This window comes from Rhea pennata, chromosome 5 (assembly GCF_028389875.1).
Source record: "Rhea pennata isolate bPtePen1 chromosome 5, bPtePen1.pri, whole genome shotgun sequence".
Classification (NCBI taxonomy): Eukaryota; Metazoa; Chordata; class Aves; order Rheiformes; family Rheidae; genus Rhea; species Rhea pennata.
Window position 1 is genome coordinate 23,635,103 of NC_084667.1, and position 24,805 is coordinate 23,659,907.

General features: G+C 40.0%; 1 protein-coding gene across 1 annotated transcript in view; it reads left to right on the plus strand.

The window, feature by feature from the left end:
* Window positions 1-6,292: 6,292 nt before the first annotated feature.
* SLC1A2 (solute carrier family 1 member 2) overlaps window positions 6,293-24,805 on the plus strand; it is a 29,502-nt gene continuing 10,989 nt past the window's right edge. The window contains exons 1-7 of the mRNA XM_062576269.1: window positions 6,293-6,428; window positions 8,436-8,588; window positions 9,257-9,507; window positions 13,058-13,226; window positions 16,375-16,501; window positions 19,273-19,506; window positions 23,055-23,249. Of these exons, the coding sequence (XP_062432253.1) occupies window positions 6,299-6,428; window positions 8,436-8,588; window positions 9,257-9,507; window positions 13,058-13,226; window positions 16,375-16,501; window positions 19,273-19,506; window positions 23,055-23,249 (1,259 nt within the window). The 5' untranslated portion in view covers window positions 6,293-6,298. The remainder of the gene's footprint in view (window positions 6,429-8,435; window positions 8,589-9,256; window positions 9,508-13,057; window positions 13,227-16,374; window positions 16,502-19,272; window positions 19,507-23,054; window positions 23,250-24,805) is intronic.

The window sequence follows — 24,805 nt, forward strand, 5'->3', positions numbered from 1 at the left end:
CCACGAGTTTTTCTAGTCACATTTCTTTTATCTTGCAGCTAAAGCAGGCTCTTTCCTATGCCTGCAGTAGGAGTGAGGGGACTGCATAGAGTGGAGCAGATCCATGCTCCCTCTCCCTGCTGTGGGTACAGCACATGATCCTGTATCATCAGACCCAGTTGCAGCATCTCTCTCGTGCTCCAGGGAGTGGGGAGGAGGTACAAACCCGATCCAAGTCGTGCTGCTGATAAGCACCCTTCAGGCCAGGTTAAGTTCTCACATACTCCCATGCAATTCCCCTGACTGCTAGGATGAGCTGAGTCAGTGAGGATTCACCAAGATTAATACATGCCAAACTTTGTGTCATTTTTAGCATGACTTGTGAACCACCTGCCAGAGTGGTAGATGGTTGGCAAAGGAAATATTTGCAAACTCTTCTACTTTCATTTTGGGGTCAAGAAAGCTAGTTCCAATTTTTTTTTTCTCTCCTTTTAAAGGCTAATCCTACCAGGAACATGATTGAACAAGTACTGACATTTATGCTTGCTGCTTACTCATTGCTTGAGAGAAGAGCAGTGCTTGGTTCAATAACATCCAGCTTGAGAGGCAGTCCAAGTGTCTGGAGTGAAATGTAAGCCAGCCTGAACAGGGTCATTTTCCCAACACTAACTCTAGCTGCCTTATTTGAAGTGGTAGCTACAAAACCTGGACTAGTGCTTTACTCATGGCTTTCTAGGAAGAGCACACTACTTGCCTAAACATTTATTAAAAAATGTTGCTAAAACTGTGAAAAATTCTATTAAGTAACCCCTGCTAAACCTCCAAGAGCTATTTTACCAGGCCCCTAAATACGTGACTGTATTCATTCATTCTTCTCATTCACTATGCTAAAATACCACTTGCTACACCAAGAGCATCCCCTCCTCTAACAGCCTGCCATTCTTCCCTGCCCCCCAAAACTGAATTGGTCACTGAGCAGTGCTACCAAAGCTGGGGTTTGTACTGCAAATTACCGGCCTGATGAAGTGACACAACTGAAATGCCTTATTCAGACTGCGCACACTGTCTGTTAGCTTACCCTGTTTCCAGCATCTGTTTTCACTAGCTTCATTACAGTCTTTGTCTGCATGTTTCGTGTAGATCCTAGGTTATTCTTTCCCTCTAGTCTTTTTTCTAGATTTCTGCCAAGCTGGGGAAGTGTTCTGCAGTGCAGAGTTCTTTCCCCATGACTGACTGAAAATAAAAGGGAATTGTCACTCAAGCAGTATGTAAATTTAAATTGTTAACCCTTAACATTAATGAAAAAAATGAGTTACATTTGGTAACGAAGAAAAAAAACAAACAAGGTCTATAACTTTCAGTGAGAGTACAAGAAAGAAAGAGGCAATGGAAGTGAAACGGAACAACAGACTTGCCCAGAGGGAGATAAAATAAAATCTAAGAAAAAAGCTCAGAGGAAATAGGAACAAAAAAAATTCAAGGGAGCTTGGTATTTTAATAAATTGTTTTCCTACATTTTGTCATCATTATGTCTAAAACCCAGTAGGAGAAACAAGCTGCAACTTGTTTGATAAATAGATAAATAGACTGCTCTGTCTCATGCAGAACTGTGTACCTCACAGGCAAAACTAACTGCAAATATTTAAATAACCTAAAATCAAACATGTATTTCAGAATAGATTTTTCTTGCACTTTATGCATACTGTGGAGAGGAGGGACACTGGAAAGAGCAAATGGCTAACCTCTTGCTTATTTGGGCACTATGAAAACCAGAAAAATTGCGTAGACTGTTTCTGATTTTCGTTTCTATTAGTGCACCTTTATACCACCCTCACAGCATAGAGGGTATGTAGAGTAGGTGAAAATACAGATTGTGTTCACCTTAAGACATTGTTTTGCTTTCCTAAGGTGAATAAAAATCAAATCTGGACTAAAAGGGCTTCTTTCCCTTCTTAGGAGTAAATGCCAGCTCAAAAGAGAGGAGAGTAGGTGGCACTGCGCTGTTGGTATGTGCTATTTCATGTGACCACACACTTTCCATCATCATCATCATTAATTACAATCCTGTCAATAATTTTAAGTGCCTGTAGTAGGCAGAAAATACTCTCTTTTCTTTGACAATCCCAGTCTTTTCAGTTCGCTCGTGGGCCTATTTCAGAGCTTGCTTGTTTGGCTGCTTGTCACCATGGCATATGAAAATAATGAGCAGAATTAATTTATATTATAGCATTCTGGCTTCAGTGAAGTCAGACTAAAAGAGGTTTTGGTCTGATGGGTTTCAAACAAGCATTTAGACTGCTTCACTTGTTTCCTGAAAATAGAATAACCATGGAAGCTCAACACAGTGGAACAGTAATTTATTTAACCAAGGTAATCATTTGCATGTTTCAAAGATCACAGCTGCTAAAATGGGTTCTGTGCTGTTTTAGGATACTCGCCTGTAGAGAAAGGTACCATTACCGTCATTATTGCAGAGACGGTATTGGTGGTGTTTAGCTGCATAGCAGGAGCTTATGTTGGTGCACGTCTGACTTTGCACTAGAGTCCTGGCAGTGCCCGTGAGTGTGCGTGCAATCCAGCTCCACACGGTCACGCATTAACTCATTCCTTTGGCAGGAAAGTCTGAAGTATTTAAGCCCCTTCCCTACATGCAGCATAGATTTAGTGCCATGCTTTACCATGGCCCTGGGGCCTTCATGGTGTGGAGGATGTGGGGCGTTTGGGGGTGCGGTGTTATCAGTAACTGTCAGCAGAGGGGTAGGGCAGATCCCAGCAGCTTGCTAGAGAAAAGTATTTACTGAATTTACAGTAGTCTGCAGCACAAGTTTCCTCTTGCTTTGTGTGTTACTAGAAGCTGTGCAAGGGATGTGTTCCCCCCCAAACACCTGGCCGGGAAGAAGCTTCAGCTCCACGCTGCTGCCTCAGTGGCCAGAGGACAAGAGTGTTTCTGCCTGGACATGCTGGAAGGCATGCAGCGTGGAACACAGCCAGTATCCAAAAGCAGTGGGAGAAGCCAAGATCTGTGTAGAGAGCGCAGGATACTCTCACATGCAGAACTGCCACGTGACTGGGCTAAGATCTGTAACGGGCCAAATTCTGCCCTAATTTACACCTGGGCGTCTTTCTTTGGCTTTAGGAGGAACTTCTCTCAGTTTGGTGATTATGTGACAGCAGATTTAAGAAGCGAAGACATTTTGCATTCTTTGGGGAGCTAAATACCATTTACAAGAAAGAAGTGGAGGCACAGGAAGAGCATCAGATAGATGACTCAGTTCATAAGTCACAAGCCCATTTCTGTGGAGGTTGTGTGATTCACAGATCAAACAGATTTTCATCTCCTAGTAATTGCATAGAACATTTCTGGATCCAAATATTGATCCTGTTATGTGTTAAACAAGAAGCTTCTTTTATCATTTGCTCAAGATTTTATTTTGGTATTGTTTGGGTTCCTCCCCCCCCCCCCCCCTTCAGAATACCTTGCAACATACTGAAAAGCCTGAACAATGCTATGTCTCTGGCTGGTGATAAAAGTCTCATTGCTAATACCGGTGTTAACCATGCAAATGTTTAGATAATTATCGTTTGTGGTCCCATTTTTCATATGACAATATTTATCTGTCAGCACTGTTTGTAACAGATCTGTGCTATTAACATGTTTTAGCATTAGTCTTTCTTAAAAAACAAAAAGAAAAAAGGAAAAAAAGAAAAAAGAAAAAAAGATACCATTCAGAATTTCAGTCCATGCTGGAAGCTCACATGAAGTCCTGAAGAGCTGGAGAGTGGAAAGCTTGTTTTTTGCACATGCAGGAAGCACATGGCATAGTATTAGATTTCTGGGAATTTAGGAATGCCCTTAAAGAATTCTGTCCGTAGTTTCTTATCTTCTCAGTGACTGTTTGAATACCTACAGTTGGCCTTGACTGAACTTTTAAAGAATATGGTTGTTACAGTGTAAAAGCTCTGCGTTGATCACCTCAAGCAGAACTCGCTTCAGTTTACATGGGGTGTGATCCTGAAGTAGTCACTGCAGCTGTAGAGTAAGTTTGCCATCTCCTCACTTCATGAGCCTTTGGATGCTGGCCAGACACGGCATGGAAAGGGCATCTGGGCAGCAAGCACCTACTGCCACTTAGAGCAGAACAGGATAAGGCTTGGATCCAAGCAGGATCAGAGGCTTGCTTCTGTGTGGGAGCATTTATTTGAGCAATGGTGGCACGGGAATGACATGGTCCCGTTGTCTGCCAATTAGAGAAGAGGACATGTGGCACTTCTTAGAGTAGCCCACAGCTGAGAAAGCAGATACGTGCAAGGTGGCTTTTCTTTGGACATACTGAAACTGTATACGTGAGCTCACATGGAAAAGGGACAGCGTTCGGTCTAGGAAGGCAGCCTAAATCTAGCCCAAATTAAAATCCTAAAAAGATATGTAACATCAAGTGCTTCTGTCTAATGATCCATTTCAGTTCTGCCTAATTATTTAGTAATAGAGGAGCCTCTAAATTTTTCTTCTGAATTATTTTCAGCTGCCCATATTTCACAGTTTGAGGGATATATAACATATCTGTGGTAAATATAAATCCAAATAAATGATACATTGATGTCAGATTGCAAGTGAAACAAGATGGAGTCCCCAGTTAAAAGTCTGGATCTCAAATTCCTTCATTTTATAGCACTTCTGTCTGTGGTTTAGTGGTGTTGTGGCTCATATGTGTGAATACTGCAAGCACAGTCTCATCTTTCTTATAGCTTCTCAAATAACTGCTAATAACATTTTTCCCCTGGCTAATCCTTATTTATCTCTCATATACACATTCATAGTTATTCAAGAAAGAGGCATGAATATCATTTAAATGGTGAGAATGTGCACCAGTGTTGTTTGTTATTCCACTATCAGCAGTACATTTTATTGTAGCTACCATTGCAAAATATTTGAAGAAGTATAAAATAAAAATTGCAACACTTTAGGTTTCTTCCTTTTTTTTCCCCCCTTCTCAAATGCATCCCCTGATGTATTACTGCTGATGCTACCTTTTGCACAACAGGGTATATTAGGAAGAAATTCCTTTTCACTTTGAATGGGAACATCATGAGTTAATCATGAAACTATTTGCATCAAAGTGACTGAATTCTTATTAGAAGTTTAATTGTAACTCTCTTTGAGAAATACTGTGAGGATGATGAATTCTATATATATAATTAAGAAGTGTTTTGTCTTCCCAGAAATGCTTTAGCTTGTTGTTAGTTTTGTGGCAGTCAATGGTATGCCACAGACAGACTCACTGTGGGACAGTGTAGCCTCATCTGAGAAAGTACTCAGAGGGTGGATTGATAGGTGTGAAGTTTTGTCTGTCTTCTAAATCTATTTTAGGTCTGCAGACCTCGATCTACTCAGTAGGCTAAGACAAATTTGATCTCCTTTTTCTAAACTCTTGTTCCAAGCTGGCATAAAATCAGATTTCAAGATCTTTATTTTCTTGATAATAAAAATTTTGTTCTTCAGACGGTTCTCTTCTTTAAGTAGACACTCTTAACCTTTAGGGAAACTGCATGCTTTATTTGTAGTATTTTTTTTTCAAGTTCTGTTTAAGATTTTGTATATAGGGAAGGAGTCTATTGCTAAAGATTTCTTATGCATTGAGAAATTTAGGAGGCATGGCCTTCAAAGTCCTGCACTCATGTGCATATCACTTACTTGGATATAAAACAGAGTTAGTCAAAAACTTCTTCTTCTAAACTCTGCCAATTCAATGAAACCAAAGATTTTTTTTTTATGGGAAATGTATGGTTTTCTGACTATTTTTTCCACGGGCAGTGGATCCAATCTCATTAGAATAAAATGTTAATGTTGAAATGAAACATTTTGGAAAGATTAAGCCAAAATACTCTGGAATGCTTTATTCCACAAATAAATCCTGTTTTATAAACTCTTTCCCAACTTGGAATCAAATTAGGTTTTAAAATCTATGTTCTCCTGATAGCAGAAGCTTTGTTCTTCAACCATCTCTCCTATTTCAATAGAGAGCCATGACCTTTGGGGAAACTAAGTTTTCCAGATCAGGACAAATAGTTCAATCCATAAAACAGTGGGGATGATGTGGCCAGTGAATTCATTCCGGGTACATCAAGACCTTTTAAAGAATAAACCATTGCCATTTCAGGGCAGTAAAGATACAGTGTTTGCAAGATGTGGGAAGCACTGGAATATGCATCAGATTCATCACTTATATATGATGGCAGTAATCCAAACTTTCCTCTCACTTTTGGCATCTTGTGCTATAACTTTTACTTGATTTTCATTTTTTATTCCAGTGCCAACAATATGCCTAAGCAAGTAGAAGTGCGGATGCATGAAAGTCATTTGAGTCCAGTGGAGCCCAGATCCAGGAACATATGTGTGCAATTTTGCCAGTCACTCCGCAGAAATCTGCTCCTGACTCTTACTGTATTCGGTAAGCTACATCCTGCTTGTCTGGACACTATGTCTATCTGTATTTGTTCATACAATACCACAAACTTTTTCCATCTTTCTGTGGTTATCAGCTGTTCTAGCTGAACAGCTAGAGAGTAAATAGGACACCCTCAGGCGTTGTCCCTCTCGTTCAGGTGTGCAGGATATTATTGACGCAACATGGAGCAAGTCCACAGCACTGAGCTGGCTACGTATTATACCTGGTTTTGACTGAAGTACAGTCCAAGTCCCCAGGCTACTCAGATCGATGTCATTCAGTAGAACTAAATGCATCACATTTTCAATAAATGTAAAGAAAAAAAAATACCCCAAACCTCTAATCTCTCCAAAACATCCTTTCCCTCATCTTCTTTCAGCCCGTGCTTTTCTTCTCAACTGCTTTTTAAGGTTTGTCCCCCTCTCTACAAGGAGGGAGACAGCTACCAGCCAGAGCTCAGTGATCTCATTCTGGATATTGCCTCTGGCTTAAGCGACTTCCAAATATGGAATGGTTTGACATTTTATTGTGGGTCACTGGCTCTTTGCCTGGTTCTTTTTCACTGAAAGCCTAACAGCCAAAAGCAGCAAATTCATAGACATACTCTATTTTGTTATTGTTTGAAAGACCAAAGGCAGCTGTTCTTCAGCTGCAGATTTCATCTCCATATTTTTCAGCCTTCAAAATCCGTGCTGCTGAAGTGTTTAGATAAAGTGTTTGCTTTGAATCATCTTTAGAAGGTGCCTGATGCAGTTCCACAAAAAGTTTTAGAGACAAGTGTATTTTCCATTGAATCAAACTGATGGTTGCTTCAAAGTACAATTGAGGCTTCGTTGTCAAGTTTTATCACACTTGAGACTTTATAATAGGCTTGGGATCAAGAAGACAGGCATCTTTGGTGTAAACATTGTATTTCCTTTCACAGAGAGTGTTTTAAGGAAGTAAACACATCCTTTTCTTTAACAGCTTCAGTCCTCAGAGAGGGTCTTAGGTATTATCATTGTACAAATCTAATTAAGCAATGAAGGGATTGTTTATGATAATAACTATATGAAAACATTATCCCGGGGACAACGGTAGGATGCAGTCTATTGAAGGCAAAGAATGATAGATGCATACCAAGAATCAAGTTTTCTTCAATGATGTATGCTGTATTCCAGATCAGGCATTTCAACATGGATGAATATTCCCTATATCAGTTATTTCAGGTTTGATCGGAGAAGCTGTGTTCAGTTCCCTGAAAGGATTCATCAGGGCTGGGGTTTGGGTTGGAACCTGCTAGGTCTTTTTTGGTTTAATTGTTAGTTCGTTTAATTGTATGCTGATAGTGATAAAATCAGAGATGGCTACGCTGCTAACAAATGACTGACGCACCCCTCCAACCCCCCCCCCCCAAACCATGCTTGAATCCATTTTCCTTACAGGACTATTCTAGCTTTCCTGTAGGACTTTTCCTAGGCTGTAAAATATCTATTCAAGCCATCCTTGTTTTCAAGTGATGACCAGTCTTTTGTTAAGAGTTCAGTGGCAACTCTGAAGAGCTGGATCCTAACCCTGACTCTGCTACCAGTTCTGAAAGGCCTTATATAAACCACATCACCTCTTGATATCTCAATTTTGCCAGCTTTAGGGTGACAGTATGAATTATATTTGATTACATCTCAGCATGTTACAAGATCTACACAGCACTTAGAAAATTTCAATAATATTATGAGCAAATATTATGCAGAAGCAAAATAATGCATTAGATATAAGCCAAACTGACAGAAGATTGGGCATCAGGTCTAGTTCTCTTTAACTGAGATATGTAGTAAGGATGATACTGCACAGTATGAATCAGAAGGCTAAACCTTCTGAAGAAGAAGAAAGAAATCTGTCTCTGTATTGAAAATTGCCTACCTTCTGTATTTTTTTTTTTTTTTTTTTTTGTCTAGACTGTTCTGCTGGAAAATCAATGCCAGTTCAGATACGCTTGCCGTGCCTACCTGCTCTCTTTTACTCTCTTTCTAGGTGTCATCCTGGGTGCACTGTGTGGGGGTCTTCTTCGTCTAGCAACACCTATTGACCCTGACATAATCATGTTAATAGCCTTCCCAGGGGATATACTTATGAGGATGCTAAAAATGTTGATCCTTCCTTTAATTATCTCCAGTTTAATCACAGGTAAAATCTATTAGCCGTAAGTACTTTAAGATGCTTGCTACAGATATCACCTGGTTTGCTTTTTGTGACGTAGGAAGAAGAGTAATGTGATCCTGTCAGGGATTTTGCAGCTACAATGTGTATTTCAGGATTCATTTCTGATTAACTTTATTGGCTTTAGTAGGTAGACGCTCCAGTGAATTTCTTTTCAAACACATGCACGCGTACTACCCTCTTGAACATCAAAATTTTCTTAATATGCTGTTTTACCTAGAAGTCCTAAATCCTGGATTGGACCTTGTAGCTATGATGGCATGACACTAGAAAACCTAGCCTCCTTAAAGCTGTAGTGTCAGCCAGAATATGACCCGTTTTCAGCACTGAAGAGCAGAAGACGGTATGATACCTGCTCTGTTTTCATTGTCTCCTTCGCAGTTAGATGGAGTCTCAAATGCTTCTACTCAGATTTGCAACAGCAGGTAGTGTTCATGTAAGAACTGGAGAGAGAGAGAGAGAGAGAGAGAAGCTTCAGTACTCCAGCTAGTGGTGAAAATTTCAGTAGGACAAAAAATATCTGTAGGTGGTCATTAAAATTGGCAAATTATACAGGATTTTCTGTGATGATCATTGAATTGCATATTGATTCTCAATTTAATTGTTTTTTCTTTCTTAAAATAAAACATCTGCAGGACTGTCTGGTTTAGATGCTAAAGCAAGTGGCCGACTGGGTACAAGGGCCATGGTCTACTACATGTCCACCACTATTATTGCTGCCGTGCTGGGTGTGATTCTGGTTTTAGCCATCCACCCAGGGAATCCAAAGCTCAAGAAACAGCTAGGTCAAGGGAAGAAGAATGATGAAGTATCTAGTCTGGATGCTTTCTTGGATCTGATCCGAAACCTGTTCCCTGAAAATTTAGTCCAAGCGTGCTTTCAGCAGGTAAATGGTTCTATTCTGTGGCAATATTTTTTCAAACATCTTTTATTTACTAGGGATGTTGGTAGAGTTAATGTCTTTGCATAAGTGGAAGACAGAAATGATGATGAAAAGAGAAGGTAGATGCTTCCAGGTCTTAGGTTTTGAGTGGGTAAATGAAAGAACATTGTTTACAGCTGCTTTGTTTTGTATTGTAGTTGTTCTTTTTTTCCTAGACTTTTTAAGGAAGATTATGTTTAGTCCATTGTTAAGTATTCTTAAAATACTTCCTCACTTTGTGTATGATGTATATGGTCATGAGTGCTGGCTTGGGGCTGAATGGTAGAGGCGTTATGTCATCTTTCACCTTGGTTGAATTTGGTCTCAGTCTTTAGTTACTGAGCTCAACAGTGCCCTGTGCGTAACGTATGAATGGTTGTCATTCGGGCCGGGTGCCAGCGGAAACGTGCTGCTAAAACTAAGCTCTCCTAACTTTGATTTGCTGCAATAGAGTCCAGACTATATAGGGATAATACAGTCAAGTGGCTGACCTACCTACAGGTGGCTCCATCAGGCCAGCTTTGAGGCTTGCTGGGAGAGCAGGTGGCTGACACTGTGTGTTACTTGCTGCTTAGGTAAATAATTTTGTCTAAACACTTTTTACCAATGCTTAATCAAAATGGCTTTGATTAGAGGGGTAAAAGCAACAAAAAATCATATTCCCTGATCTCTGTTTTAGCCTACTCCTTGTTGTGAACTGCTTTTTCCAACTACTAAATTGTTTGGCAGTAAGGCAGACTCTATTTTGTTAAACCAAACAAGGTTTGTTGCCAAACCCATTCTTAAGTGTTCCTGAATGAAGTGGCATGATAGCTGGAGCTGTGGTTTAGGCCAGAGAATAGGATGAAGAGAAGTGGGGGGTATGATGGGGGGGTGGAGGAATGGAGGGCAAACTAAGTTGCCAGAAGGACTTGGATTGCTTCACTTCTTCCTCAGACTTTCACATAAAAACACATGGTCCTTTGGGGTTTAAAGAGAAAACATTCTCAATATTTCCAAATCATCTTGGGAATGGCAGTCATGTGGTCAGACTGTGGTTGGCTAAATACCACATGTAATGTGAAATGTGTTTTTGCAAAACTGAGTGGGGGGAGAAGAAGGCACTTGTGTTTTTATTTCCTTTCCCTAGTTTAAATTATGGAAGTGGGAAAATTACATTTTGTCTGTTGGAAGTGGTTGAATATATAGACAAAGAGACAAAAAATGGGAGGAATGAAGAATTAAGCTACCAATGTCTAATAGTTTTCTCGGAAGCTTTATATTGTTTTTTCAGTTTTTGTAATATTAGTGTTTAGTATACTGCACTAGGGATGGATCACCAGTTCCACTGATAGTTCTTTCAAGCTTAGCTGCCCAGGCCTATTTCAATGCCTGCAGAAGTCAGTGGATGGAATTCTGATTTCAGTGACGTGTGAAGGATAGGCCCTGGTGAGCTGTTTGGCTTTCATATATCTCATCTTGTCGGATTCCAAAGTAATTGTTGGAGAAAGTCTCTGCCACAAAAACACCTTTCATTTGTCTAGTAAGTCAGACTCCTTTCCTAAAAGTACTTGTGCCTCCTATTATCACTTCCTCCTCAGTAAAGGAGTTATGCTCTACTTATCTCTCCCTTTATTTGCAGGGAAATTTATCTTCTTTTCATGGTGTAGTTTCTCTTCCTACATTCATATAGTGCCTCCCATAAGCAGTCAGTGTTTCCAGGTTGCCTTAGCAGGAGGCAATTTTTGCAGAATTTTTGCCAAGAATGATTTTGAAGTGTGCCCAGCAGTGGTGCTGCGCAGCAGTGATCTACATGGGTGGCTTACGTACCCTCCCGTGCTATCAGGCCAAGAACGATGAAGAGATGCCGCTGCAACTTAGGTGCAGCTCACTTGAAAACTGAACTCAGAATTTCATGGGATTTCAATGGGAATTTCAATATTTCTTTAATTTTTTATGGTGCACAAAAAATGTTTGATTTGTAATGAAAAGTGCTATTCCAGCAGAAACTTGTGATCTTATGTGCCATGAAAGAGAATTAGACTTTTATGTCTAAATATGTAATACAGGATAATGACTGTGACATTCAGATGCTTTTCTAGCCTCAGATGTTGTTATCAGAATCTAAAGTTTATGTTAGGCTCAGCATTTGTAGTGACTGCAGGCCTTATGCAAAGAAGGGCTGGGGGCCTCTGACTCAACTGGCTGTAGTGGCATTTGTGAGTGCTCAGAATCTAATGTTTTACATTTTATTTCTGTGGCTCTACTCTTACATTCTGGACACCTCGCATAAAAAATAATGTGCTGACAACAGTCCTCAGATAAAGTTTAACTCAGGAAAAAGTAAACATGCAGAAATGCTGACCAGTTTCAAGACAACTGAAGAGTTTCTCATACAATGTCTATGCTGGTTTTCTGTCTATGTCCCTTTCATTCTGTAGATTCAAACAGCAGGTTTTGAAAGGAGAGAAATAAGATATTTTAAAATAGCATGTGAATGTGGACATAATGGACCACAGTACAATGTGCCATCCCAACAAGAAGGAGATGCAAATGTTGTTTGGAAGGTTAACACACTGGTTCTGATGTCTTGCTCAGACGTGTTTCTAGGAACAGGGAAAGTAGGGAGCAGATGGGTAAGAAGGCAAAACAGTCCTCACCATTTTGCCTGTCCCAGAGCCATGAAGAAGCAGGAAAGGGTCAAGGTGGCAAAGTGGGTGGAAAAGGTGGTCCTTTCTGGTCCTTTCTCAAAGCAGCAAGTCGCCGATCTCTCTCTTTCCTTCTTCCTCTCTCTTTTTTTTTTCTCTCCCCCCAGTAATAAAATCAAGCCCATTTCTCCCACTACTATTCCTTGTCAGCTTTCCCTGCCTTGGTTGTGTCAGGAGTGGTCCAGATCTATTCAGAAGTTGATCTCCCCTCTTCTGAGGTGGCAAAATTTGATTCAGTTAGTGTCTGGCAGCTTAGCTAGTTCTTCTGTTATCTGTCACTCAAAATATTTTAATTAGAGAGCTCAGGGGCCTATGTGTTTTCCATTTTGAGCTCTCACAAACAAACACTAAATGAACTGCTGGAAATATCATAAGTTTCTGACTGAAGTTAACCATCAAACTGTGATTAGCTTGAGCTGGACAGACCGGACTTGCGATAGAGGTGCTGCTGTGGCTGATCTTAGAAGTGCTTGTCTTTCAGAGATAAATGAATTATATCTATGTGTAAAAGCACCATTTGTGAAACAACTGAAAAAAAGGGCTAACTGTCTGTAAAATGTTACGTGGTAGTGTAAAGAACAAGTATGTGCTGTCCTTTTCACACCAGTGTTGTAAAGAAGGCTCCCAAGGCTTTGTGACACTTGGAAATATTGAAAAAAAAAAACAGATTTATATTTAGAAGAGGGCATAAGAGGTTGTGGAATGCATGCCTAATCCTTTAAAAAGCTCTTTCTCTGGAATTTCAAGTGAAGATTTTTTCTGTTTCCTGACCTCCCATATGGATTATGTTCAGTCTGATTCTATTCCTTTCTCTCTATTGCCTTCAGATTCAAACTGTCACCAAGAGAGTGCTGGTGCCACCACCAATTGAAGAACCATCTAATGTCACTGGCTCTGCTTTTGCTATGATGAATGAGACAGTGCGGGAAGCACCACCAGAAGCCCAGCTGGTCATTAAGAAAGGACTTGAATTTAAGGATGGCATGAATGTCTTGGGTAGGGAAACTTTTTACCTGTCATATATATATATATATAAATATATATATATTACATGTATGATATAGCTTTTGGCTGTGACTTCGTAGCCAGTGTTACCTGATCTGCTCCTCCATGCAAGTTTAGCCCCTACAAATAATCATCAAATGTTATCACCTACTAGTTGCACATTGGTCTCAGAGATGAAAATCTTATAGTCTTAGTAGAAATATGACTAGATCAGAGAAACTATCAGGCATATTATCTTGGACTGGCAACTCTGCAGGTATTTTGGAGTGTAGGAGGCAACCAAAATATCTTTTCATCCTTGAAGCAGCCTACCTAGACTTATACTAATGCATATTGGCAAAACAGTAGGGGGTAAAGCTTCAAAAGCCAATGCTTTACCCAACCCTGTTGAATTTGAGTTCAGTTGTTTCCAGTAGGTTTCTTGGGCATACTGAACTAGAATTTGGTCTGAGGCATAGCCTGGAGTGATAGATGGGGTGTGAACTGCACCACCCAAGAAAAATCCCAGAGAGGCTTGACACATCTCTGAGTCACAACTCCCTCCCTGTTCCATCTTGGTGGCTGACCTTTACCAGCTGCAAATTATGAATAACCACCATCATGCCATCTTGTCTGTACAAGCCAGCACGTGGGGGTAGTACAAAGAAGGTTTTGCCTATCTCTTACCCCTTTCTGAAGCACCTGTTCTAACCAGGGAAAACTGGGGGTTTGGAGTGGAAGGGGAATGAAGGGCCACCACAACTCTCCTGTTTTCTCCTGCATACCTAAACTCTCGGTTTTATCAGCCCAGGAAAGCAGGCTTCCACTAACATCATTGGGCAGAGGAGCCACTTTCTTGAAAAGGTGCAAACTGGCCTTTTGCACTCTGTGTGAGGCAGCAGCTTGTTGCTCATACTGTTGCCCTCACCTGTTTCTTCTCACTTGAAGCTCTACTTGTGTGCTAAAATGAAATGAAAGCAGGCTTCTCCTCCACCTTCTTACTTTCTGGACTTGGGTGAAGTTGGTCACAAATTAGCCCTCAATTTGTAGCACTCATCTGCATGCCTACATCTGCACACCTACACTTAAACATGCACGTGCTCTGACACAGGGCAGAGGCTCACACTGATATTTATTTACAGAAGCTGTCTTAAGAGTGGGACGGTGTGTGGCAATACCTAAACCGCTGCTTTAGCTCAGAGAACACCACCAGCCCATCACTTCCTATGGGCAAGTAGCCCCTTACAGACTGCTTACAGCTGCTCCCACAGAGGCAATGGCTGCTGTGTCTGAGGAGCTTCTCCAGCTGTTGGTGAGTTGGTTAGCAGTGGCTGCTCTGCCTAGGCATGGGAAAGATACCATCAACAAGCTGATCAGAGCTGAAGCAGCTTACTGTACAAGAGCTAGGCACCACTGTATTTTGCCTAACTCGATGACTTTTCATTCCGCTAAACATCAGTGGGCAGAGGAGCCACTTTCTTGCAAAGGTGCAAATTGGCATTTTACACTTTGTGTGAGGCAGCAGCTTATTGCTCATACTGTTGCCCTCACCTAATTCTTCTCACTTGAAGCTCTACTTGTGTGCTAAAATGAAACAGTATTTCTAATGTGAAAGATGCATTACACATAGTACTGGAATTGTATTGTGCTGGCCCTGTCATGGATAAGAAAAGAGCTAGAAGACTGGATAAAATTCCTAGAGGAAGAAAATATACAATGTTAGAAGTACAGTTTAGGTGAGAAAATTGCTGCAGTGTTTTGACCATTGACTCTTAAATGTTGTTTGAATAAAGAAGTGAAAATGTTGAGGAATTGCCATCCAGCTTGCATAAACTATAGAAGCCAGGCAAATTCCTGCAAATATGAACCAATTTGACTGCTATGACTAATGTAGCAGCTAGTTTGGAATTAACGGAACAAAACCACCTACTAACATTTTCTGGTGCACAGTCTGAATTCCAGGAAGTTACTTGATCTTTGACTGAAAAGCTTTTCATCATTTCTCCATGTTTTGCAGCACAGGAACATATACTCCCCTTCCCTATTCCAGTGACTCAGCAACGATGGCTTAGTGCTAGAGAATGATTTTATATCCAAGAGTATATAAAAAGAATGTCTGTTGTTGAACTCAGTGTGAGGATATGGAACAGCCTGCCTTTTCTCAGGGTACTGGTAGCTGAAATTCCCTTCATTTGCTTGCATGATGGGTTTTTCCTGGGGAATTTCCAAGCTGAGTTCACGCATTTGTTAAATACTGAGCTCATATTGCATCTCAAAGTTTAACCTCAAAGAGCTGCTTCAGACCATCTATCAGTATCGGGTAATAGTCCCACTCTGGAAACTGGAAATTACTGGATAGTAAAGCTTAATATTGGGGACACAGCTCCAAAGTAATACTTAGCAAGTGCACTCAATTGGTCTGTCACACTGCTAGTCTCAATACTCAAGAATTTTACACATTAGTAGTTTGAATTTAGGAGTCTAGTCTTACTCATATTGAATTCTATGACTGTGTATCCCCTGATAACCAGGTTCTGTAAGGTTAATCTGTTTAATGTGAGTTCCCTACTTTAACTTAAAGGACACTACCCACCTTGTCCTCCCACCTCTGTGTTTTTAATCTAACTGGGATATTCCTGGCCTACAAATGGTGTTTTCTGGGGCTGCTTTTGTCCTTCCCTATATTCTGGGCTGACTGGTCAGTAGGCTGAATCTCTAAAGAGGTTTTCTTGAAGCTTTCCAAAAAACAGTCTTGGTCTCTAGTGACTGTTTAGTAACAGGGAACAGTTGTGATATGGTGCTGAGTTGCCTTTCCCATTTGCCAGGGGCTAGGAGGCTTCTATCAATTATGTGGTGCTGAGAAGATTATAGTACTTTTTTTTTTGATGATTGGATCAATTCAGAAAAAAATAAGAAACATAGTTGGTCTGTGAAATTGGAATGTAGTAAAATAATAAAGAATAAAGGATATTCTTCTGAATATGCTTATGAAAGCTGAGGGTGAGTTCACATTAAAAAGTGCTAAGCGATGAGTAATATACTATAGTCATCTTAAAAACTGGACAAAGCAGGTAATATCAAGAAGTTGATGAGGTGCAAGCACTTAATAAAAAACATCATTTCACTTGCTTTTGTTTGCATTGTGATTTTTTCCAAATAGGTTTGATAGGATTCTTTATTGCTTTTGGCATTGCTATGGGGAAGATGGGAGAGCAGGCCAAGATGATGGTGGATTTCTTCAATATCTTGAATGAGATTGTGATGAAGCTAGTAACTATGATCATGTGGTAAGTTTGAAGTCCTAACTTGTAAAACACAAAGAGATTTTTAAAATCTCTCAAACCCCTAACATTGCGTATAGTGAATGCACTTTATTAGTAATTTATATAATGAAATAGCTCAGTTTTTAAAGCCTTAACAGGGGTGTTAGAACCAGAATAGCACTGTTTCTATTTGGTGAGGATTATTTAGGACCCATTTTGAAGTATTTCTGAAGATGGTAAGTTCTGTTTTCTATTTACTAAAATCCAAGATATGCAGCTACCAAGGACCTTTAAGTGCCACATTTATTCTGGAAGTTCATTATGTAGAAGGACACCTAAGCAGGCTAACAAGCCCCACATAAGAACATTCAAATCTTCCTGGAAGGTTAGCATAATCCCAGGGTATTAGCTAGGAGGCATAATTATAAAGAAGCCTGAAGGCAGACTTTAACTGTCTTCTGTAGCAAAATTGGCTTACCACTAAATAAAATTCCAGTGGCTGTCAGTGATGTATAGCCCCCCCCCCCTTCTTAGTTTCTGCAGAATCTGTATCCTAGAAGCTCATCACAGCCAGGGCACTGGAGCTCAGCCACCGGCTTTTGAATTGTGCCCATTCACAACACCAAGCCTGGCTTGCCTTCACCAGAGTGACTTTGTCGAGTCAGGATAGAGCCCTTGTTTGCATTTCTGGAGGGGGATGCACTCCTTCGAGAGGATTCCTCCAAGTGCTTCCCCAGACCTGTCTGCATGCACTGTCAAATATGACTATATCACATAAATGCCAATTTTTTGGAACATAGCAATGCATTGCTATATTTGGCAGAGTGCTACTAATTTGGGTATCTCCTAGGTCCTACACTAGTCAACTCATTCAATCAGCTAAAGGCAATGCCAGTTTTTTTGCTAGCACAAATAGGAAAACTGATAGTACTCCATTGTTTCTGCCAACTCTTACAGTCTCAGACTGGTGTGTCTGCACTGTATGTGTGCAAGTTTGGATTAGACCCAGGCCTTTAATGAACTGACTACCGTTAGCAATGAATTCCAAGAGCAGAAATAGCCATTACAATACAACAAATCTGTTATGATCCATTGCTCCCGTGATTGCCGGATGTCTCTGGAAATGGAGTTTCCTGAGTCACAGGGCTACACTCGGCTTCCCCCCCGAGGTTCTGGATGGACAGTTTAATAGTAATGGGAGCAAGGTGCTTGGAGCACGAGCCCTCGGCCTTAGCAGCGTTTTGAAGGAAGACTCATTATGCAAGAGTGATGCAAACAGCAACAGCTGTGTGGAAATGTATGGAACAAAAGTTAAAAAATGACCATGCACTCCTATTATGCTTCTGCTTTTCAGTAGGGGATCTTGCCACATAAGAACATATTTTTTTTTATTTGTGAAGCCCTGTTATTTACACTAGTGTAAACTGCTGCTCTTGACTATATGCATAGAGAGAGAGACGGTAGTTATGCTCTCAAAACGCTCCAAGAGCTAGAATTTACTCTTATTTCACCCAAGACATAATATGCAATTGAAGTTACAAAGTTTCTCTGGTTGTCAGTGTTGCAATGACAGGGAACCATTCCAGTTTCAACATATCCACTGCAAATGTTTGTTTTCACTTACCTGCTTTTTGTTTCTCTTTCCTTCAGAAAGGAGATTAACTGGTGCTGGGATTCCACATATTCATCACTGTCTAGAACAGTTAAAGGATTGTTGTGGTCAGAGCAGTATTTTGTGTGGGGGATTATAAAGACAAATGCATTTCTTCTTTATACAGAATTATTTTCTGTTTGGTTTGCAATTTCTCTGCACAGAAAACTGTGACTCTTGTGGCAGCTGCAGTGGTTTATAAGACTCTCAGGAGTGCAGCATAGCTACAGGAACATAAAATAAATCCGACATCTGACTGTGACACCATATAATTATAAGGAATGTGCTTGGTCAAGCTTATTGAAACACAGACTCTATGATAACTGGTGAAATATTTGGTCTTGCATTTTAAGTGACTGATGACTGAGGGCTTCCCAGTTTTGGGGCATGCTGCTTGAGAGACCATGAGGCCTGTCTTCCAGAAAGCATGAAGCGCTTTCATTCTAGAACTCAATTTCCTTTGTATTGCCTTTAATTAAGCACTAATCCTTTCTGCCCTGTTTTCTCAGAGCAACATTTTACTGTTTACTATTCCTCTACATATGTTACACACAACACTTTCTCTCAGCTGAAGTCTTATAAAACAAATAGAGCAAGTGAATGAGGGGAGCACATGACAGAGGTGACCAATAACCGATCATAAATAACCAAAGTGCGTAACTGAAGCACATAAATGAAGCATCTATAGACTAAAAAGCATTTGTCCAAATTATTCGAAGAACATAATAGAGACATTTGCAGCATTCAAGAAAAAAGAAAGGCAGTTCATTTCAACAGATAATTTAACTGAAGCAAATAATACAATTCCCTGAAACCAGAGGAGCTGTTTGAGTTGTAAGACTTGCATATTAAGAACAAATACTACACTGTTCTTCATAATGGTCATAAACAGTTGCATGTATAATATTATTATATTCTTGTAGGATATTGGTCCAGAATCAAAGACTATTCAGGAAATGCATATTCCATTCAGTGGGAGGGAATAAAATGAAGTAAATGTAAAAGAGGCGTAAAAGCTCTCCGTTGAATCCCCATCACTTGCTGAGCTGCACCACAACGCTGAGCCTGAGAGTGCCCTACGTGTAAAGTTTGTGAGTGCATGCTCTAAGGAGCAGTTCTGTCTCTGCTTGTTCTCTTTCTCTAGGTATTCCCCTTTGGGCATCGCTTGCCTCATCTGTGGAAAAATCATTGCAATCAAGGACTTAGAAGTAGTTGCTAGGCAGCTTGGCATGTACATGGTAACAGTGATCGTGGGCCTTGTCATCCATGGAGGAATCTTCTTGCCTCTGCTCTACTTTGTGATAACGAGGAAAAGCCCCTTTTCATTCCTTGCTGGGATTTTCCAGGCATGGATCACAGCTCTAGGCACAGCTTCCAGGTACATTTGAGAAATAACAGTTTTATTTGTTTTTTAGCAGATCATTAGGTGTGTTTAGAGATAATACATCTGCTGTTCTGACCTTCACTGCAAAATCATTCTACACCATTGAATAAAAGCTTTTTGTTACGAGTCTTACTGGGGAAAAAAAATGCCCTGGTGATTATTTGAGAGAGGTTATACGGCCAACTGAAGGGAACTGGGAGACCCAGTTCCTGTTTTCTTCTCTGGTACTGGCCCAGTGACTTCTGCAAACTGTGTTACTTCTGGGCTTGTCTCCTCAGCTAGGAAACAGTGATAATTCTATTTGTTCACCTTTTGAAACATGTTAGGAAGAAAGTGGTATGAGTACTTTAAAGTCATTGTTAATATAGCAAACTATAAGGAATAAGAATTTTAATCTGACTGTTGACAGGTATTTATCTTACTACTTTGGAAAGAAAGAATTGTGCTAGGCTTCAAGAGAGAAATGAAGATGTATGAAAAACTCCCATGGCTGCCAGTCACTTCCTCCCTTTAAGTATGATGGTAATAGGCAGCAGAGGCTGTTGTAGACTGAGAGCCAGAGTGCTCGAGGACTTGTCCGTATCCGCTACTCTCACTGCAGGTTTCAGTATACGCAAGCCCTTTCTCGACTCTTCTGTGAAGGACACAAAAGGTATCTAGGGAGCTCTCTGCAAATACTTAGATACAATCTGCTTCACAAGCAGCAGCAAAGAGTTACTAAAAAGCCTCACTTTTCTGCTTTTATCCAGTTTGGCAGACTAAGGGGACTTCAGCAGAGAGCTGAGCTTTTTAGACATGGTGCTAATGCACGAAACAGACTCAGCAAAGTGTGTAGGAGACTGAATCCTCAGTAGTAAGTTGTGATGCTTCGCAAGGGGGCACTCAGCAGATTTGGTTATTTTTCTGTAGAAAACTACAGAATTGTAGTTTTACTACTATTTTATAGTGTTATAATAAGTGTTTTTCTTCAAGAAATTTTTATTTCTGAAGAAAATTTAATATTTCTTTCTTTAATTAAAAAGGAAAACCAAAAAAGCCTAATTCAAAACTGACCATCAGAAAACTGAGCTTTCTTGATTTCAGAAGTGCCTTAAGAGAACTGGATTTTATCTGCTCCTCTCTGGGGAAAAAACACTCTGCTGGACAACTTGTCCCCTGATGAACAACAGGAAAAATAATGGGCAACTTTGTGACAGAGCTTGACCAGGAGCTTGAATACACCACAGTTTCCTTAAGGCTTTTCTGCACTGAAACGTTCAAGTTTCCACCTAGGTTTAAATTAAAAATTTCCAGTGTCCAGACACAACATTTACTGGTTTTTTTTAGCACAAAGTCACATTTTTTTGATGGAGAATCAAAGCTGAAAGAGGTAGGGAGTTCCTAAGTGGTTCCAGCTTACGGGTTTGCATGGGTGCTGCCTTTACCACCTGACTGCTCTTCAGATCTGAGTAACCTGGTGGACAGAACTGAACCGGTCTGTAGCTCCATAGACAAGTTAAAACAGCCAGCGTCATACACTCTAATCGGGGCCTCTGGGCAGTGCAAATGCCCACCTGATCTTACTCACATGGCACAACTGAAGGCAAAAAATGTTTGACTAGCCCTTGCCCCTTGAGCAAGGCAGAGTCTATTGCAGTGCTCTTGCACCCTGGCTCATACACACCTTGTGCTGATGACCTGATCTGTGAAAACAAATATTAGGTGGGATTTATCTGTTGAGAAGAAAAAGAACCTTATCTGACGGGGTGCATCAGCAAACTACATTTTCTATTTGGTTGTTCATGTATTAAGAGGTAGGAATATCTTTACCATAGAAGGCAAGGTGATCCAGACATTGACTTAAAAATTAACTAGTAATTATTGGTTAATGACTCACCGAATCTTTTCAGCTACCTATTATAAATATAGCCACTAGAGTAACTTATGAGAGAATACTACATTGTCTTTACAAGGTGGGAATTGTCTCTGTTTTGACTAAAAACACAGAATCATATAAATTTGATTACTTTTGATTAAAAACATAACAAAAATTACAAGTGAAAATATATTTGTAAAGGTGCCAGAACACAACTGATCGGTACTATGCATCTAGTTTATTGAGATCTGTTAAAAAAAAATCACCTTAGTAAACAAAAGAGTGGCCTGGACTTTTGAGTACAAAGTGGAGATCTTAGAGCTCCTGACTTCCAAGTCAAGTTTTCGTAGATGTGGGATCGGAGGAGTCATTTAGGAAGTGACTCAGGTTTCAACTGATCCAGAAGGGTTTGGGAATACTCATAGGTCCTGTGTGATAAATGTCAGCCTCATGTGGTTGTCTCAGATAACCTAGGACATTTAATATGGTACTGTATTCTAATGGTTAGGTACTCCTTAATCTCCCTTTTGCTTGCTTTGATTATCTGTAAAATGGAAGGATTACATTTTTTTTACCCAATAGTGTCTCTGTGGTAATGAATGAATGAATGAGTTGGAAAGACTCTGAAGTTGCAAGGCACTAGAAACAATATGCTGTAAGTATTTTTTTGAGAACATTTGGTGAGTTTAGTCCTTTACTCTTTTCATTATAAGCAAATTAGTATTTTTGTAGGGGGTAATGATACCAGCATTAGCAGTGGTGCAAAAGTCAAGGTCATTGAGAATATCTACCAGCTCAATTGGAGAAAAGCAAGTAAGCTAAAGCAGATGAGCCTCAGCTGATTCATTCCTAAAACACTGATTTAAAGGAATTTCCTCAGGTCAGCTTTCTCTTTTCAGGGCAGCTTCTCAGACAGCAGTAAAGTTCAATTAGTGGTAGATCTGACATCAGAGATACCACAAAAAATTGAGGAACCAAAACGTGCTTCTGTGTGGGATTTGTTCCTGTAGCAGCAAGTCTTTTGCCTGAGGCAGGCATACCTGCAAGGGAAGGGGAGAAGTAGAAGATATTTGCATCCATATGGGAAAAGACTATGGTCTGTTATCAATTGCATTTTAGAGGAAGGTGTTTTGTTTTGAACAAATGAATGCAATAGCCTGAACTGTTCCCACAAATGCAAGGCACTGTCAGCAAGACCCTTTTCCTGTCCTGCAACCATGTTTCATATCCTTTTCTGTCCTCTAAGCTCTGAGAACTGCATGGGTTGTATATCTTTCCCTTGGCTTATTCATTCCGTAGAGCAGCACTGATTTCTCTCTTCAGAGCAAATTCACAATCAAAATTTAGGATATACCCCTTTCCATGAAGTTCTAACAAATCAGAAAACATCTGGAATATGTGCTTTGAAAAAAATTGCAAGAAATAATTCATAAATGAGTTTGAAAGTTTCGTCTACAATCCTTTGAGCTCTTATTCCTTAAGGCTAACTCATATTCTTTTCTTGGCCACAGTCCCTCCTCTACCTAAATGTAGTCTTAATAGAAAAATTGGCCCCCCAAAAAGCGTGAATCACAGCAGAAAATAGAAAATGTAAACAACAATAGCAGAATTTCTGACTTTTCTCCCTCATGTATTTGTATTATATTCTAATTATGTCTCTGGTACTTATTTGCTTTCTCTCCTTCAGTGCTGGAACATTGCCTGTTACATTCCGATGTCTCGAAGAAAATCTAGGCATTGATAAGCGCGTAACAAGGTTCGTTCTTCCTGTTGGAGCAACTATTAACATGGATGGAACGGCCCTCTATGAAGCTGTGGCTGCCATCTTCATTGCACAAATGAATGGCATTGAGTTGGATGGAGGGCAGATAGTTACTGTGAGGTGGGTTCAAAGTATTTCTGGGCTTTATTTTTAAAGACTGTAAAATACGAAGCTTTGGGCTGGATGTCTTCTCAGTGGCTGTGGGGTCTACTGCAAAATTCATGGATTTTTAATAATGACATGCAGAAGAATGCCAGGTATGTTGTTCCTGTTTTTCTAGTGACTTGTACTTTCTGTGAGTATTTGCAACTTTAGTGCATGCTAGTAGTGTTTTTTACAGGTTTGTAGTTGATGATACAAGGTGAAAGTCAACAGTGTTCTCTGTCCTATGCAGTAATTCACTTATTAAGTATAGAGGGATGCCAGAAGTGATATGTGGGGCATAAACTTTGTAGAATAGATCTGTTTATATTCATTGGAAGAAAAAAGAAATGTACCTGCTAACTGTATTAGTCTTCATGTTTGTTTGTACTTTTTCTGTGACTACTACTAACAGCAAAAACAGTAGACTGAGCATAAAGCATCCTCAGGGTGAGGTTACCTGCAGCATGGTCTAGGTACTCTCAGACTTTTTATCTATAAACCAGAAAATATGAGTTCTAGGTTTTTCATATCAAATAGTCATAATTAGTACTCAGCTAAATATCTGGAAGGTCAGAGGAAAGTACACATGCAAAATGGGTAAGAGTAATTCAAGACTGCTGTAATCCAGTTTTAAGAGTCATTAGATATGGTGACTAAATAAAAAAGAATGGCAGAGTTATGACTGCTGCAGCTAAAGTTAATTTATAATGGAAAACTTGATGAAGACACCGGGCCTAACATTTTGAATAGTTACAATGTAAACCACAAGTAAAAGCTGCCAGATTTGCCTTCTTCCTGTAGTTTTCAGCCACCCACCTTTCTTTTATTAAACCCCTTTAACACTAAAGAAATACCTGCATAGCAGTGTCTAATTCTCTGTTTGTTCCCCAGCTTTATTACCAGCACATTTTCTGTTTCTTTGCCTCTTGCCCTAACCCCTAAAATAATAAAATAAATAAATAAATAAATAAATTTTTTTTAAAAAAGAAGAAGATTCAGGCTGCTTCTAATGAAGACAGATGCTAGACCTGAGTGGTGCAGTTTTGTTGATAGAAATGAGAACAGTCATTTCAGAGAAGGCACATTTTAGACTAAATTGAGACCAGGGAAATTCAAGTCAGGGATCAGCAGTTGGTCAAGAGGTTTGGTAAGCTTGAACCCGCATTACTCCTCCTACACCCCCTCTGAGGGATTGACTCATTAGTGCTGTCTGGTCTCACCATTTTAAGGCTGATGTAGGCAACCTCATGACTTGCATTTAGTAAGTAGTGGGCACCTTTGGGCTATCTATAGGAAAATCATTGGTTCTCCTTCTTCATGCAATCTAGCATTTTTGCTGCAACAGTATGACAACAACTATCCTTTGAGGTGGCAGTACTTCATGTCTGCCAGACCCGGCTTGTGGTACTGGAGATACCCGAATGATCCAAACATAAACTCACAAAGATTTTTGTCTAGTAGGATTAGTCTTCAACTAGCCTTAGTTACTTCTTATTGGTCACATACATATTTTAATTTCCCTCCTTCTTCAG